The sequence below is a fragment of the Moschus berezovskii genome, chromosome 10 (assembly GCF_049115385.1).
Source record: "Moschus berezovskii isolate FMDL1 chromosome 10, NW_MosBer_1.0, whole genome shotgun sequence".
In the NCBI taxonomy this organism is placed as follows: Eukaryota; Metazoa; Chordata; class Mammalia; order Artiodactyla; family Moschidae; genus Moschus; species Moschus berezovskii.
In genome coordinates this window covers 87,054,487-87,071,712 of record NC_142469.1, presented here as the reverse complement: position 1 = coordinate 87,071,712, position 17,226 = coordinate 87,054,487, and the positions used below count along the sequence as shown (strand labels likewise).

Genomic DNA, 17,226 nt, shown 5'->3' with positions numbered 1-17,226 from the left:
TAAATTAAGATTCTAAAGCTGGGAAACTCATGTTGCACGATACATCTCAAGAGAAATATGAATGTTAAAACTGAATCCTATATGATTCACAAGGTGTATGTATGCTTTTAAAAGCTGAGACAATTCTTGTATTCGTGTTTTGCAACAGTCTGCTCTGGATTTGTCAGATAGAAAAAAAAACTTACTCAAAAGCAACATATGTCAGGAGGGTAGCTGCTGAAAAGATGGCAGATATTCCACACCCAATATAGCTAATGAAGGTGAGGATTTTAGTGTTTTTTGCATCCAATTGTGAGGCAGTTCCTTGAAGGTCCTACCAAAAACATGAGAAACAGCTGTAACAATCTCTTTTCATGAGAATGCTGTTTTGTTTTAGTAGAAGCTTCATGACAACACTTAGAATTGAAACTCAATCTTAGGGGCTAACAACAACAGTGTAAACCAATACAGGCAAATCTCATTTTAAGTGTCTGCCTTTATTGCACTTCACAGACACTGCATTCTTTTTACAAACTGAACATTTGTGGCAACTCTGAATTAAGACATTTTTCCAACATTTGCTCACTTTGGGTCTCTGTGTTGCACTTTGGTAATTCTCATCATATTTAAAACTTGTTCAGTTCATTGTTATTATATTTGTTATGGTGACCTGTGATCAGTGATCTTCGATGTCACTGCTTGATAAACTGAAGCTTAGACAATGGTGACCAATTTCTAGCAATAAAATATTTTAAAGTAAGGTAATTATATTGTCTTATTTTTCCTTTTAGAGATAATGACATTGCACATTCACAGGCTACAGTATTGTACAAACATAACTTTTACATGTACTGGGAAACCCAAAAATTTGTATGACTCATTTTATCTTGATATTTGCTTTATTGCAGTGGTCTGGAACCGAACCCACAAAAATATCTCCGAGGTATGCCTGTACTGAAATTTCCACTTATTGCACTCTTGTGGATCACTCCATGAAACAAAAACATAGCATTATTGAGAGAGTTGCACATGGTTTTTTATCATTACCCATTGCCCAAGCTCTTTGCACATCAGTATAACTTGAAGAGCAAAACCACTGGTTCCCCTAACAAAAACTGGAAAGGAGGTCATTGTCTTGCATTATAAATTACCAGACGCCAGGGCTGGGGTCCCAAGCACAAAAGGAGGCCACTGTGGCCTGTATGTCCAAGCCCTCAGGTGGGCCTTGGTTTTTTTGCTTGGTAGGGTGGGACTCATCCGAGACAGCCAGAGGCTGGCTGGCACGTGGCTGCCCAGTTCTAAGAATAGTGCTGAGGCTCTTACTGTGGTCATTTCAAAGTTTGGTACATATAAGGTCTTTTCTTTTCTGTTTTCATAAATGAGAAGCCACCAAGAGGTTTTTTTTGGGGGGGGGGGGGCGTTGATTTTTATACACTTGAAAAGTTGTTACTTAAAAGTGTTAGGGGTTGGACTTCCCTAGTGGTGCAGAGGACACAGGTTCAATCCATGGTCTGGGAAAATTCCACATGCAGAGGGGAACTAAAGCCTGTGTACCACAACCACTGAGCCTGTGTTCTAGAGCCGATGCTGTGCAACGAGAGAAGCCACCAAAGTGAGGAGTCTGCCAATGTCAATGAAGACCCAGCACAGCAGAAAAAAACAAAAACAAAAACATTTGTTTAAGTATTTAAAGGTTGTTGTGATTAAAAAGAAGTAAACATTTTTGCATGTGAATACACAGCCTTAATTTCACTGTGCAGGAGGAGGCAGACTTGAAAAATTCAGGCGTGAAGATTTTCTGAAAAATTCAGAAAAGGAAAATCTTTTCTTCCTTAAATGGAGAATTGGACAAGGGCTAAATCTTGAGTTAAGACCAACTACTCAAGCCTTGGTTGGAGGAGAAAGGCATCTCCATTATACAGATGTTTGAAAACAGAGCCTTTTTGGAGAAGGAACATGGAATATCTGGTTTAAACTTTTAGGTCTTAAATTATGAAAAAAAAAGTTTATAGGTTTTTCATTCTGTAATGTTAATTTTCTTTAATTGTCACCAAAATGTCAATAAAATCTGCTGTTCATACAAAAACCTCCAGGAAGCCATTTTGTATGAGTGGATATCTATGTAAAACCACGAGTGGGACTTAATTCCAGGTTCGGTTGACACAGTGAGGAGCAGGTAACAGTACCTGTGTGATAGAAAGAAATGCGCAAAGTGATGGAATTCAGCAGACACAGGGACTCGGGGTCAGAGAGGACCATCCCTACCCTCCTCTCCCAGGAATCCCTCAAACCACTGGGAGGACCTGAGATTCCCCTGGCACATGGGGTGTGTTTGAGTCAGGCCACTCGATTCACTGGTAGGTTACCCCGATCAAAATTCTGGTTACTCCAGGATTTGATGGAGGAGTGAAATATCTTGAGAACCTCCAAAGGACTCATGATTACCTCTTGAAAAACGTACGGCTCTCCACTAGATGTTGTGGTTGACTTGCAAGTCATGATTAGAGCCACAGTTTAAAATGTAAATTGAATAAAATAATGCTCTTCACAGTTAAACATTTAAACATAATTCTCATGCTGTTTTGTACTTTTAAAGAATGAAGAATATGAAAATATTTGTTCCTCTGAACTAGCCAACATGAAAACACACTAGTGTCAAAAAATATGAAAATCGGTTTTACTACAAATACATGTAACAGAGGACGTGAAAATTTTCATATGTTTGTAGATTAGGAGATATGAATCTGAGATATGGTTTTTAATTCCTCATATGGTGAATGCATCATGGGGCAAAGTAGACTCAAGGAATATCTTACACAGTGAATAAAGAGTTTGTACACCAAGAAAGACTCTTAACATGTCTTGGTGGTCTGGAAACGCTGAAAGGATATGGGCACATGACCAGAAAAGATAAATTCTGGAAAGTTTTTCTTCTAGAACTTTATAATCCTATAAAAGCAGCCACAATGGAAACAGAGCAGTAAAAAATGCACATACCCTTATACCTGTAAAATTAATTATTTCATCAAATGACAACAGAAAAAGTAATATATAATTATAAATTCATAACAAAATATAAACAATAATTGTAAAAAAGTAATGGGAAGCCAAACTTCGGTTACTCATAAATCATCTCTGAACAGTGACTAGTATTATTGCTATCTATTTATCCAATATTGATTTACAACACACACAATCCTGCTCAAACACACACACAGTTAAATACTTCAATGAATTAAAAGCTAAAGCTTGTATACCTAAATGATTAATGATGCAAAATCAGCATTTCATGAAAGAAAGATGCTGTCACTTTTCAAAAAAATGAATACGGAAGAAAACAGGATTTTAAAAAATTATTTAGGGAAGACATGCTGTAGTTTAATTGCTTATTTTCATGGTCTGTCAGTAAATGAAGACATTAATATTTGAGGAAAGTTAAAGAGTTATTTTTTATGATTGTCAGTCTTTTTAAATGGCATGGCTTTATTCTTCAGAGCTTTAAGTACTGGATTGTCAGGAAAATCACAACGGGCAGGGTTGCCTCATGACAATGGCCATTTATCAGTCCATAGGCCAAGTAGATCCATGAGCCAGTCACTGCACCTCACAGGCCCTCCCTGCTTCCTCTCAGTCCCATTGGAAGTGGGTGTAAGATTCAAGGGACAGATTGGATACACATAACCCGACGTCTGTGATTCAAATTTGAAAAGCTTTACTGCCTTAGCACTCATTACTCCCATCTTCAATTAAAAAACAAATGTGGTTTGATCCCTTTATGGAAACTATACAGAAACAATGGCTCTGTTTGAACATGGAGGGTGTATTTCATACCAGAAAGATGTTTACACAAACACTAGCATATCAGATTATAAAATCAAGGCGTAAGTCTGTGGATGAAGTCATACAAGTCCCTGCTTGTATGACTCTCGAAAATTGACTCTTGAAAATTTGGTGGGCTGAAAAAACATACTGATGCGATCTAATTTCTGCTTAGAACTGTTGGACAGGCTGGCTAATGAGATAAAACCAGGGCCAGGGAAAAGAAGGCAGGAAGAAAGGGAGGAAAGAAAGATAGGAAGGTCTAGTTGTGGGAGAAATGTCACACCCATCATTTCTCTGGCAGGCCTCCACACTACCCTAGTTACTCGTCTGTGCTAACAGGCGTGATCTCTAGATAGGGCTGCAGTCATTTGGGGTCACAACTGGATCACCAGTGCCTGGTACAAAGTTCCATTCAAACATACGAGTGATAATATACTATAAGACAATTTTTGATGAAACTTTTCACAGCTCACTTCCATGCTAGTAAAACCCAACATTTTCTCCTCTTTAACTTTTCTCTCTCCCTCTCTTTCCCCATCTCCCTAACTTTCTCTGTTAATTCAAGGGTTTCATGGTGATTTTCTCGTTTCTGAGGTTATTTGTGATTACTGTTAATGCACGGGGTGGGGGTGGATAGGGGGAACAGTATTCTTTTCTATACTTACCTTGCACATTTTAAATATATGATCTCTGCCAATTAGATTTTTATTTAAGAATCAAGATTTCAGGCATAGATGAAAATTTTTAGGAAAAAATTTCCCAAACACATAATCCATAAAGGCTGACTCACAAAAAGAAATACGCCTTGCACAATTATATCATTTCAAAATGAGTTTAGACGGTCCTCCCCTACCATCAGAACCCCAAAGTGGGTGAGGTGGTTACACAGGCAGACTGTCTCGTTGGCATCTGAATCTTTGAAATGTGAGACACATCCTGAAGTGTTCCAAAATCCAGAACCTTCTGTGGGAAGAAGTCAACAGTGTGAAAATGACAGCAAGTGAGTTCCTTTCCCAGAATGGATGAGCTTTCCCTTGGGGAACTATGCCTCAGTCTCTTTTGCCTTGCAGTTTATCTGCAAAACGGATACTGTTTTGAAAACTGCCAATACTTAGAACAGTTTTCGATTCCTGGAATCATAGGATGTGATTGCGAGGTGGGCAGTTAAGAGATTAGGTGGTGGTTTTCAACTGTGTCCTATGGAAGTGCCTCCTCAGGGAGACTGCAAAAACATCAATTTTTAAAATTAAAAATATCTGAATATATATTTTACTTATTTAATGTATGTATATTGAGTATATCTATAAGACATATTTATTTAGTAGATTATAGTTTATACAAATATATATTTAACATAAATATATTGATGCATGAATTGATGTGTAATTTATTTAATATATTCCAAAGTCAATTTCCACAAAAAGAATATTCCTTTCCAAATATGTTACATACTAACAAAATCTCTAGAGATCAAAACAATTTTTTACCCCCTTGGGTCAATCTATGTCTCTGGGAAGACATGAGAACAAAGGTCAGTGTCCTTGGAACATGCTACTAAGCACACAGCAGTCATGCACAGAGACAACTTATTGTAATGCCTTTGCCACATCTTATGTGACTTTCATGGTATGATACGGAATAGGAACAACACATATAGATGAAAAGTGTTTTAAGACTACAAGGTGATATCATTTTTAACTATGTAGCAAGTAAATCGGGATCTTCTCAAACTGCAAGCAGAAACCAAACAACAACAAAAACTTTCCAGCTAAGATAAGGAGTATCAGGAGGTTTGGGACACCTTCAGATTACATTTCTGAGAAGCAGCCTACACTAGCACTGGTTTGACTGGGCCACCATAGTCCCACTGGGGGACCACAGGAGAACAGCAGGGGAATCCCAGGGGAAGATGACCAGGTGCGAGGTTTTCCCTTCCCTTCACAGACGTCACCACCCTTTACACCTAGTGATTTACCCTTAATTTTGCCTTTCTCTCTCAACTGTAAAATGTCATTTTGGAGGCACTTCATTTCTTTCAAGTAACATATATTCATTATAATCATTCCTGTAGTTACACTCCTCTAATATGATATCCCCCCATAATCCATGGTCTGGAAACCAGATTTTAAATTGCATGCCTCATGCACATCAAATAATCTCAGAAGGGTCCTAGAAAAAATGTAAGCAAATGTATACTGACATTCATCTAAAAGGGGCAATAAAAATGTATGCTATAGCTTATAAATTACTGAAATTAGAGGTAGTTTTATTAAGTAAAGTATGCCTATTTCTTCTTGCAATGAATAGTTACTGAAATAAGAATTCTCTTCCCAAGCTACCTAAACTAAATTTTGCAGCTCAGCTGCCATCACACTTACACTGTGACTCACTCTGATCTGAGATGGAATTAAAGGAAATGGAGGTGTCTAACAAGGTTTAAAATTCAGTTGTTATTAAGACAGCCAATATTTTAAAACTTACCGTTTTTGTTCAGATCCCAGAAGGCACAGATGGGATGAGACACTGCCTATATTAACATAAGAATAAACATATGAAACTGTGTTTAAAACAAATGAAAAAAAAAATCATACAATTTGAATATGGGAAAAGAGTAAAAATGCTAAGTTTTTCACAAAGGAATAGATCACCATTAGTCACAGCAATACAATCCAAGAACAGCAGGCAGTTTAAGGGGTTTGCTGTCACAGACTTCAAATGGAAATCAACTATAGCGCCAGAGGAATCATCACCTTATCCATTTATCTGCAGGTTACTAATTATATCTCATCGAAAAGTGCAATTCTAAGCATTTAGCAAAGCTCTTTACACTAAAATTTCACTTCATCTTCAAAATTCTCTTTTATTTCTAGGTATATGCCCAAATTAATTGCAGGCAGGGACTCAAACAGATATTTACACAACCATGCTCAGAGCAGCATTATTCACAATCGCCAAAAGATGGAAGCAGCAAAAGTACCCATTATGAATGAATGGATAAGCAAAATGTGTGTGTGTCTGTGTATGTATGTATGCAATGGAATATCATCCAAACTTAAAAATGAAGGAAATTATGACACATGCCATCATATGGATAGAACTCGAAAATACCAAGTGAAATAAGCCAATCACAAAAGGACAAATACTGTATGATTCCACTTAGATGAGATATCAAAGTAGTCAGTTTCATGGAGACAGAATAGAAAGGCGGTTTCCAAGGACTGAGAGACGAGGGATGGGACGTGTTTCATGGGGACATAGTTTCAGTTGGGGAAAATGAAGAAGTTCTGGAGATGGATGCTTGCAGAGCAGTGTGAATGTACCCACAGAACTTGCACACTTAGTAATGCTTAGAATAGTAACTTTTATGTTATGTATATTTTACCAATACTCTGGCCACCTGATGCCAAGAGCCGACTCATTGGAAAGGACCCTGATATTGGGAAAAATTGAGGGCAGGAGGAGAAGGGGGTGACAGAGGATGAGATGGTTGGATGGCATCATCGACTCAATGGACAGAGTTTGAGCAAGCTCTGGGAGATAGTGATGGACAGGAAAGCGTGGCGTGCTGCAGCCCATGGTGTTGCAAAGAGTAAGACACGACTTAGCTATGGAACAACAACATATTCTACCACAATAAAAAAAAAAAAATTCTTCACGGATGAAGGAGCTGAAACAAAGGAGGCCAAAGGGTAGAATAGGGAAGTCTCGGAGGGTTCCGTGACAAAGCAAGGCGAATTCTTAGCAGACTTTAATTCCAAGCCTTACTCCTTATCAGCCGGGTCACTTCCCGCCTGCCTTCCTGCCTGCCTAATAGTCGAACTGTGACTGCGAGCCTCTATAAAACAGGGGAACACTGTGGTTAGGCCACTGAGGTCAATAAGAACCCCCACATAATTTTATCAAATAAACAGACGAAGTAGAGAAAAAAAAAAGCAACATTTGCCAAGATTTTAGACAAGCACTAACCTCTCAAAAAAATAAGTCAACTCTCTCCTGTTTCTCCCATTTCCCTTCTGTTTTCCCAGCTTCAGTCATCTTTGACTTTAAAAGGGCTTCCCTGGTAGCTCAGCTGGTAAAGAATCCGCCTGCAATGCAGGAGACCCTGGTTCGATTTCTGGGTCAGGAGGATCCCCTGGAGAAGGGATAGGCACTCCAGTATTCTTGCCTGGAGAATTCTATGGACAAAGGAACCTGGTAGGCTACACTCACAAAGAGTCAGATACAACTAAGCAACTTTAACCTTCACTTGACTTTAAAAAGGCAACAAAAATCTTTAATGACACAATTGTGCACTCTGTCTAAATCTAATTTAGCTGAAGTACTGGGTTGGCCAAAAAGTTTGTTCATGTTTTTTGTAAGTACAATGCACAAAAATACGAATGAACTTTATGGCCAATCCAATAATTATTTGTTGTTGTTGTTCAGTGGCTAAGTCATGTCTGACTCTTTGAGACTCCACGAACTGCAGCATGCCAGGCTTCCCTGTCCTTCAGTATCTCCCAGAGCTTGCTCAAACTCATAGCCATTGAGTCAATGCTGCCATTCAACCATCTCATCCTCTGTCAGCCCCTTCTCTTCCTGCCCTCAATCTTTCCCAGCATTAGGATCTTTTCCAACGAGTTGACTCTCCACATCAGGGGGCCAAAATATTGGAGCTTCAGCTTCAGCATCAGCCCTTTCAATGAATATTCAGGGTTGATTTCCTTTAGGATTGACTGGTTTGATCTCCTTGCTGTCCAAGGGTCTCTCAAGAGTCTTCTCCAGTATCACAGTTTGAAATCATCAAATCATATGTCGTTTCTTAAAAGGAGTGGCTCTTTCCTTCACTCTTATTCCTCTTCAGATGACTGAATCCTAGATAAGACTAAATTTCCCTCCCTCATCCTACTGCCACCGTCTACTGTGACATTACAGGACTACCGGAATAGCTGGCTTCCCCTTTGTAGAAAACTGCCCCCCACAAGGTACAAGTTACTTCTAACCATGTTTTAAAAAAATGCTTCAGAGTTCTATGATACAGTCAGACTCTGTCCCATGGCTGTTTGCAGCTTTTCTTTACCTGAGTTCTTGTGTGTTTGATCCTTATCTGAACAGGATCCTTCAGATTCTGGATAGTAATGTTTCCAATACTGCACGCCATCACATAGCTCACTAAGGTGCCTTTCTTGGTTCCTGCATCCTTTTAAAGAAAAAAATAATTGTGTATTAGTCAGAAGTACACCCTTTTATTTTATTTTGGTGCTCCAAAGTAAGCAATCTGTCAGCACTTCTTACACTTAAGATCCTCAGTTATAGAACATCCTGTTTATAGGATCAAACTGCTAGCTTTCCTGAAAGAGCTCTGCTATTTCCCTTATTATAATAAATACATTGAAGGAATCTTAGAGCCAATGCTGTAAGATAATGTTCTTAAAACTTCGCTCTTGGTTGCTATGACTGATGTCAGCCAGTTAACATCTGAAACAATGCAAACTCACAAATAATATACACTCATAAAAAGCTGCGAGACAGTTAGATCATTTCCCTACCATAAAAAATAGATGAAGTTGTTTTCCTCTAAAGAAATAACAAGGAAATATGGTGTGAAAAATAAAAATCAATTCATCTTTCAGGTTCGTGACAACAGTCTGAGTGTTTACCAGAAGTGAAGTGAGTGAAGCTAAAGTTGCTCAGTCGTGTCTGACTCTGCGATCCCATGGACTGTAGCCCACCAAATTCCTCTGTCCATGGAATTCTCCAGGCAAGAATATTAGAGTGGGTTGCCATTCCCTTCTCTAGGGGATTTCCTCCACCCAGGGATGGAACCCGGGTCTTCTGAATTGCAGGCAGATTCTTTACTGTCTGAGCTTCTAGGGAAGCCCGAATGTTTACTAAAGTGAAGTGAAGTGAAAGTCGCTCAGTTGTGTTTGATTCTTTGTGACCCCACGGACTACAGTGTCCATGGAATACTCCAGGCCAGAATACTGGAGTGGGTAGCCTTTCCCTTCTCCAGGGGAACTTCCCAATACAGGGATAGAACCCAGGTGACCTGCATTGCAGGCAGATTCTTTACCAGCTGAGCCACCAGGGAAGCCTGAGTGTTTACTAATGTAAACCTAAATGTAATTCTGCTGGATTAAAACTCCACCAGAACTTCTATCATCTCCAATTGCACACTTGATGGCGTCTGTAGCTACCACTTCAAAGTTAAGGTTGTCAGGAAATCAAATTAATGAATCTGTGCTGCAAAATGCCTGGGAACAATAAATTATCATTACTTTCTCTTTTCCTTTGTATTTCTTGTTGAACCTCCTCAATTTCTATATTAGAGCTTGTAAATCAGCTCTTTTGGAATAACTACAGGATTCCTTCAATGATACCTAGTTCTCAGCACCCAGAATATAGCTTTTTATTAGGTTTGTGTGCTCTCTCAATAAAGGACCTATGGTTTGGAGATACCCAGCCTTTCCAGTAAAGAGGAGGGGTGGGAGAAATTAAAGAGATTGAGACTGACACATACACACTACTGATACTATGTATAAAATAGACATCTGATGGGAACATACTGTATAACTCAGAGAACTCGACTTAATACACTGTCCTGTCCTAAATGAGAGGGAAATCCAAAAGAGAGGGGATATGCATACATATATAGCTGATTCATTTTGCTGAGCAGTAGGGCTTTCCTGGAAGAAGCACAAGCTGGAATCAAGATTGCCGGGAGAAATATCAATAACCTCAGATATGCAGATGCACCACCCTTATGGCAGAAAGTGAAGAGGAACTAAAAAGCCTCTTGATGAAAGTGAAAGAAGAGATTGAAAAGGTTGGCTTGAAGCTCAGCATTCAGAAAACAAAGATCATGGCATCTGGTCCCATCACTTCATGGGAAATAGATGGAAAAACAGTGGAAACAGTGTCAGACTTTATTTTTGGGGGCTCCAAAATCACTGCAGATGCTGATTGCAGCCAGGAAATTAAAAGACGCTTACTCCTTGGAAGGAAAGTTATGACCAACCTTGATAGTATATTAAAAAGCAGAGACATTACTTTGCCAACAAAGGTCCGTCTAGTCAAGGCTATGGTTTTTCCCGTGGTCATGTGTGGATGTGAGAGTTGGACTGTGAAGAAAGCTAATCACCGAAGAATCGATGCTTTTGAACTGTGGTGCTGGAGAAGACTCTTGAGAGTCCCTTGTACTGCAAGGAGATCCAACCAGTCCATTCTAAAGGAGATCAATCCTGGGTGTTCATTGGAAGGACTGATGCTGAAGCTGAGACTGCAATACTTTGGCCACCTCATGCGATGAGTTGACTCACTGGAAAAGACTCTGATGCTGGGAAAGGTTGGGGGCGGGAGGAGAAGGGGACGACAGAGAATGAGATGGCTGGATGGCATCACCGACTGTGTGGACATGAGTTTGAGTGAACTCCGGGAGTTGGTGATGGACAGGGAGGCCTGGCGTGCTGTGATTCATGGTGTCGCAGAGAGTCAGACATGACTGAGCGACTGAACTGAACTGAACTGAACTGAAGGTTTCCCTGGAGAAGGCAATGGCACCCACTCCAGTACTCTTGCCTGGAAAATTCCATGGATGGAGGAGCCTGGAAGGCTGCAGTCCATGGGGTTGCTGAGGGTTGGACACGACTGAGCGACTTCACTTTCACTTTTTTTCACTTGTATGCATTGGAGAAAGAAATGGCAACCCACTCCAGTGTTCTTGCCTGAAGAATCCCAGGGACGGGGGAGCCTGGTGGGCTGCCGTCTTTGGGGTCACACAGAGTGGAACACAACTGAAGCAACTTAGCAGCAGTGGCAGAAGGCTTCCCTCGTGGCTCAGACAGTAAAGAATCTGCCTGCAATGCAGGAGACCTGGGTTCAATCCCTGGGTGGGGAAGATCCCTTGGCTAAGGGAATGGCTACCCACTCCAGTATTCTTGCCTGGAGAATTCCATGTACAGAAAGGAGCCTGGTGGGCTACAGTCCATGGGGTCCCAAAGAGTTGTACCCAACTGAGTGACTAACACACAGAGAGGCCAACATGGCCCCAGGCTTCCCTGATGGCTCAGACGGTACAGAATCTGCTGGCAGTGTGGCGGAGCTGGGTTCAATCCCTGGATTGGGAAGATCCCCTGGAGAAGGGCATGGCAACCCACTCCAGTAATTTTGCCTGGAGAATTCCATGGACCCAGGAGCCTGGCAGGGCTACAGTCCATGGGGTCACAAAGAGTTAGACAAGACGAAGTGACTAACATTTTCACTTTTCAGAGGTTAATACAACATTGTAAAGCAACTATACTGTGATAAAAATTAATTAATAAAAAAATACTCTTATTCTGTTCCCTTTTTGAGGGGAGTACCATTAGAACCGTCCATGTTTTTCAGTCTTCTATAAATTTACTTTAAAAACCAAACATATGTTTCCTAACAATGTCGAGGATTGGGAGATGCCAAAGGAGAAGGAAGTGATCACGTGGGAAGATGAGACTCAAAGTGAAACAGTGACTGATCTTATATCACCGGGACTTCCTCCAGTGCCCACCTCGCCTCTCGGTGACCTCTTCTCCCACTATTCACATCATCCAAAACCTACTGCATTTTTCTCTATTATTATTATTTGCTGGGGTTTGGCAGGTACACCTGGAAGTATGTGGGATCTTAGTTCCCTGATCAGGGATTGAACCCAGGCTCCCTGCATTGGAAGCGTGGCATCTTAACCACTGAAATACCAGGGAAGTCCTCTCCTATTATTTTAAAAGGTGCCATTGTTACACATCTCCAATAACTTAAACAAATGCATTTTTAAGTGTTTGTAGCTATTAAATCCTTTAGAGCAATTGCATGTAAGTACATCATGAGGAACGCTAAGCTGGAAGAAGCACAAGCTGGAATCAAGATTGCCAGGAGAAATATCAATAACCTCATATATGCTGATGACACCACCCTTATGGCAGAAAGTGAAGAGGAACTCAAAAGCCTCTTGATGAAAGTGAAAGAGGAGAGTGAAAAGGTTGGCTTGAAACTCAGCATTCAGAAAACAAAGATCATGGCATCTGGTCCCATCACTTCATGGGAAATAGACGGAAAAACAGTGGAAACAGTGTCAGACTTTATTTTTGGGGGGTCCAAAAATCACTGCAGATGCTGATTGCAGCCATGAAACTAAAAGACGCTTACTCCTTGGAAGGAAAGTTATGACCAACCTTGATAGTATATTAAAAAGCAGAGACATTAACTTTGCCAACAAAGGTCCGTCTAGTCAAGGCTATGGTTTTTCCCGTGGTCACGTGTGGATGTGAGAGTTGGACTGTGAAGAAAGCTGATTGCTGAAGAATTGATGCTTTTGAACTGTGGTGTTGGCGAAGACTTTTATGAGTCCCTTGTACTGCAAGGAGATCCAACCAGTCCATTCTAAAGGAGATCAATCCTGGGTGTTCACTGGAAGGACTGACGCTAAAGCTGAAACTGCAATACTTTGGCCACTTCATGCGACGAGTTGACTCACTGGAAAAGACTCTGATGCTAGGAAAGGTTGGGGGTGGGAGGAGAAGGGGACGACGGAGAATGAGATGGCTGGATGGCATCACCAACTCTGTGGACATGAGTTTGGGTGAACTCCGGCAGTTGGTGATGGACAGGGAGGCCTGGCGTGCTGTGATTCATGGGGTCGCGGAGAGTCCGACACTACTGAGCGACTGAACTGACTGACATTCTTAATTTACTCAAAAATTGTATATAGCTTGTTCTTAAAGCATTTGCTGGTAACATTTTAAAGTGTTTTGAGTTAATGACTATAAACAGTTCCATGTTCCTCCTTTTACTTCCCCGTAGCCTCCTTTTCCATTCTTCTAAATGTGATGCCTAGCGCAGTGAAAAACATTTCTACTGACTTTGAAACTTGCAGTTCTCTCTTACGTCGGTCACACTGTTTGATATACACAAGTATCCTCAATGTAACAGATAAAACTTTTATGGACAGGGCTCAGTGAAACTGCTCAAAATGAGCTGTACTTTCAAAGGCAACCAGAGGTTATCAGTGTTTGCTGGCAGGGGACCTTCTAGTATTTGGAAACGATGCCAATAAAAATGATAATATGTGCTCAGCACAATGCCACGCTACTCGGGGGATGTGGGAAGGCCAAAGGGCATTTGAAATACTAATGGGAAAACTGATTAAAGCCAAGAATGCTGCTCATTATGTAAACAGTGCTTCCCGCTGAATCAAGAAAAAAACCTTTCCTTTGGCACACAATTTCTTTAACTCTGAAGATCTAAATTGCTGGAGAGCATAAAATACTTAACAAAAGAAATAAGAAATAACTTCTCCACAAATTCCATTTCTAATTGCATCACGCAAGTCTTAATCTGATTTATTCAAAAAACTTAAATGAACACATCTTATTAATAAGCATATGATTATCAGAAATAAAGTATTTAGTCATGTTAAATAACTTTTAAAAATATAGTAGATTAATTTTTTTATACCTCTTGACATATTTTCAAGAAACCTGAACTTTTATCTTTCGTTTTAAGCAAGCAAACTATTTCTGATTGAAAAACAGTAAGTTAATGAACACTTACCTGGAAAAGTCCAGTTTTATTGAAGAAAGTAAATTGTGCTCTTTTAACTAACACAGAATCTTCTCTACTTAGGTTCTCAAGTAAGTTCGGAGGCAAAATGACAGAAGCCAACGGATCCATTTGTCCACTCTTAAAATCCATCTGTCACACACACACCGGTTGAGTAATTATATTTAAATTGCAATGATAACTTTACTCCCTAGGACAGTAACTGCCATCATCACTTGGTCTCCTCTTTACTTCCACCAGTCTCTGCCCTCAGTATGAGCCCCTTACAAAGGCCTGGGTCTTATTCGAGTTTTGCAAATGTGGCAAAACAAGAAATGTACTGAGTTTAACTCAAACCAAGAAATCTACAAGTCAGTTGACATTTTCAAGTATAAAGATTAGATTTGCACTTAATAGATTTTGAGTTTTTCTCAAAACACACTGTGAAAAAATAACTACCAGGAAAAAAAAAAGGCTGGAGTTCATTTGTTTTATTGCTGAGAATGAGTATCTTTTCACTGAGGAAGCAGCTGAAGTTTTATGAGCGTTCTTGGGTATCATTTTTCCTGAACCCACAGATCACGCCAAAGAGTGTTTTCCTGCAAATGGACCTGAAATGAGACTGACGCTGACTGCTTTTTAACTCTTAAAATGTGAAACAGAATTACTCCAAAAGAGCTGCTGGTCCAAAGCAGAAAAAAAGTTCTTCCTTATATCCAGATTTTTAAATATTCTATCTTGAATTATCTCCACAGTTAAGAAGCATGACATGCCAACCACTTAGGTGTTCTCCTGTGTCAAGGGTGATGTTTCAATCATTTCATTTGCCCATATGGCTAACACTGTCTAGTACATAGGAACTTGACAATTATTTGCTGAAGTGTCACTTGAACAGGTCAGAGAGGATCTCCATTAATCTGGCCCCGAATTTCTTGTTCAGCCTCATTTTCATTTGCCATTCTTAGCCTTCTATACCCGGAGAAGGGAATGGCAACCCACTCCAGTGTTCTTGCCTGGAGAATCCCAAGGACGGGGGAGCCTGGTGAGCTGCAGTCCATGAGGTCGCTAAGAGTCAGACACAACTGAGCGACTTCACTTTCACTTTTCACTTTCCTGCATTGGAGAAGGAAATGGCAACCCACTCCAGTGTTCTTGCCTGGAGAATCCCAGGGATGGGGGAGCCTGGTGGGCTGCTGTCTATGGGGTCACAGAGAGTCGGACAGGACTGAAGCGACTTAGCAGAAGCAGCAGCCTTCTATACCACGGTTTCTCAAAATACAATCCTCACACCAGCAGTACTAGCAAATACCTGGGAACTTGTTAAAAGTGCAAACTTGGGAGATCCACTCAGGACCCTAAATTAGAATCTCTGGAGATTGAACCCAGAAATTTTATTTATTTATTTATTTTTGGCTCTGCTGGGTCTTCATTGCTGCACAGGCTTTCCTCTAGTTGGGGCAAGCAGCAGCCACTCTCTAGTGCTGGTGTGTGGGCTTTTTGCGGTGGCTTCTCTTGGGTTCTTTGGTAGCTCGGACAGTAAAGAATCTGCCTGCATGAAGGAGACGCAGGTTTGATCCGTGGGTCGGGAAGATACCCTGGAGAAGAGAAAGGCAACCCACTCCAGTATTCTTGTCTGGAGAATTCCACAGACAGAGCAGCCTGGCGGGGCAAAGAGTCAGACTAAGCAACTTTCAGATTTCACTTTCTCTTACTGCAGGTTTCAGAAGTTGCAGCACATGGGCTCAGGAGTTGTGGCTCCCAGGTTCTAGAGGACAGACTCAATAGTTGTGGCGCACAGACTTAGCTGCGCTGCACCATGTGGGATTTTCTCAAACCAGAGATCAAACATGTGTCTCCTACATTGGCAGGTAGATGCTTTATCACTGAGCCACCAGGGAAGCCCAGCAATCTGTTTTGGTAAGTTCTCTAGGAGGTTATAATGTAATAGTTTGAGAAATACTTGCAAAGAGAACACACCATGCATCTTCCCATCTTTGCGTCCTTAAGAAGGTCTTTCTTCTGACTAAAGGAAAGTGAAAATTGCTCAGTCGTGTCTGACTCTTTGCAACCCCATGAACTATACAGTCCATGGAATCCTCCAGGCCAGAATACTGGAGTGGGTAGCCTTTCCCTTCTCCAGGGGATCTTCCCAACCCAGGGATCAAACCCAGGCCTCCGCATTACAGGCAGATTCTTTACCAGTTGAGCCACAAGGGAAGCCCAAGAACACTGGAGTGGGTAGCCTATCCCTTCTCCAGGGGATCTTCCCGATCCAGGAATCAAATCGAGGTCTCCTGCATTGCAGGTGAATTCTTTACCAACTGAGCTATCACAGAAGCCCTTTCTTCCGACTAAACTAATCCCATACCCCACTCCCAGTAGGGTGGTACTCACTCATAGTTTAACATTTAATTCCACTATCAGCTCCTGGAGAAGGTAAGCTGAAAGTATACCTCCTCTCTGAGTCCACAGGCCTTATGGCTACCGCTGCTATTAATCTTAGTCAGGCTTCAGACTTACCTTCCACCCCTAGAACCAAGATCTCCTTGTCATAGCAATTAGCAGAAGATCAGAGATTTTTGTCTAATTGATTACAGAAACCACTAACTTATTACCTGGAAGTATGATTCATTATTGCTTGGAAGACCAATGCTAAAATTTGAAATTTCATTGGTCTCTGGGGACACAGATGATACTCCAAGAGCCAGATTCCGAGTTGTGATATTCACATGTGTGGTGCTCTGCAGGTCTATCTTGAAGGCCAATTCATCAATTGTTTTTAAAGCTCTAAAGAAATAACAATAGCACTGTTAAGGAATACCTTTTAGGTACCTGCACAAGTGTGATTTCCTGCAGGACAAAATACAAAACAAATAA

The 17,226-nt window shown here is 40.8% G+C and overlaps 1 protein-coding gene across 7 annotated transcripts in view; it reads right to left on the bottom strand.

Moving 5' to 3' along the window:
* The window catches only part of ADGRG6 (adhesion G protein-coupled receptor G6), a 152,206-nt gene that overhangs the window by 30,232 nt on the left and 104,748 nt on the right, over window positions 1-17,226 (bottom strand). For all 7 annotated transcript variants that reach the window (XM_055433561.2, XM_055433567.2, XM_055433562.2 and 4 more), the window contains 6 exons: window positions 16,965-17,136; window positions 14,362-14,502; window positions 8,861-8,980; window positions 6,283-6,328; window positions 4,655-4,764; window positions 186-313 (listed from right to left, as the gene is read on the bottom strand). In XM_055433561.2, coding sequence (XP_055289536.2) covers window positions 186-313; window positions 4,655-4,764; window positions 6,283-6,328; window positions 8,861-8,980; window positions 14,362-14,502; window positions 16,965-17,136 — 717 coding nt within the window. The remainder of the gene's footprint in view (window positions 1-185; window positions 314-4,654; window positions 4,765-6,282; window positions 6,329-8,860; window positions 8,981-14,361; window positions 14,503-16,964; window positions 17,137-17,226) is intronic.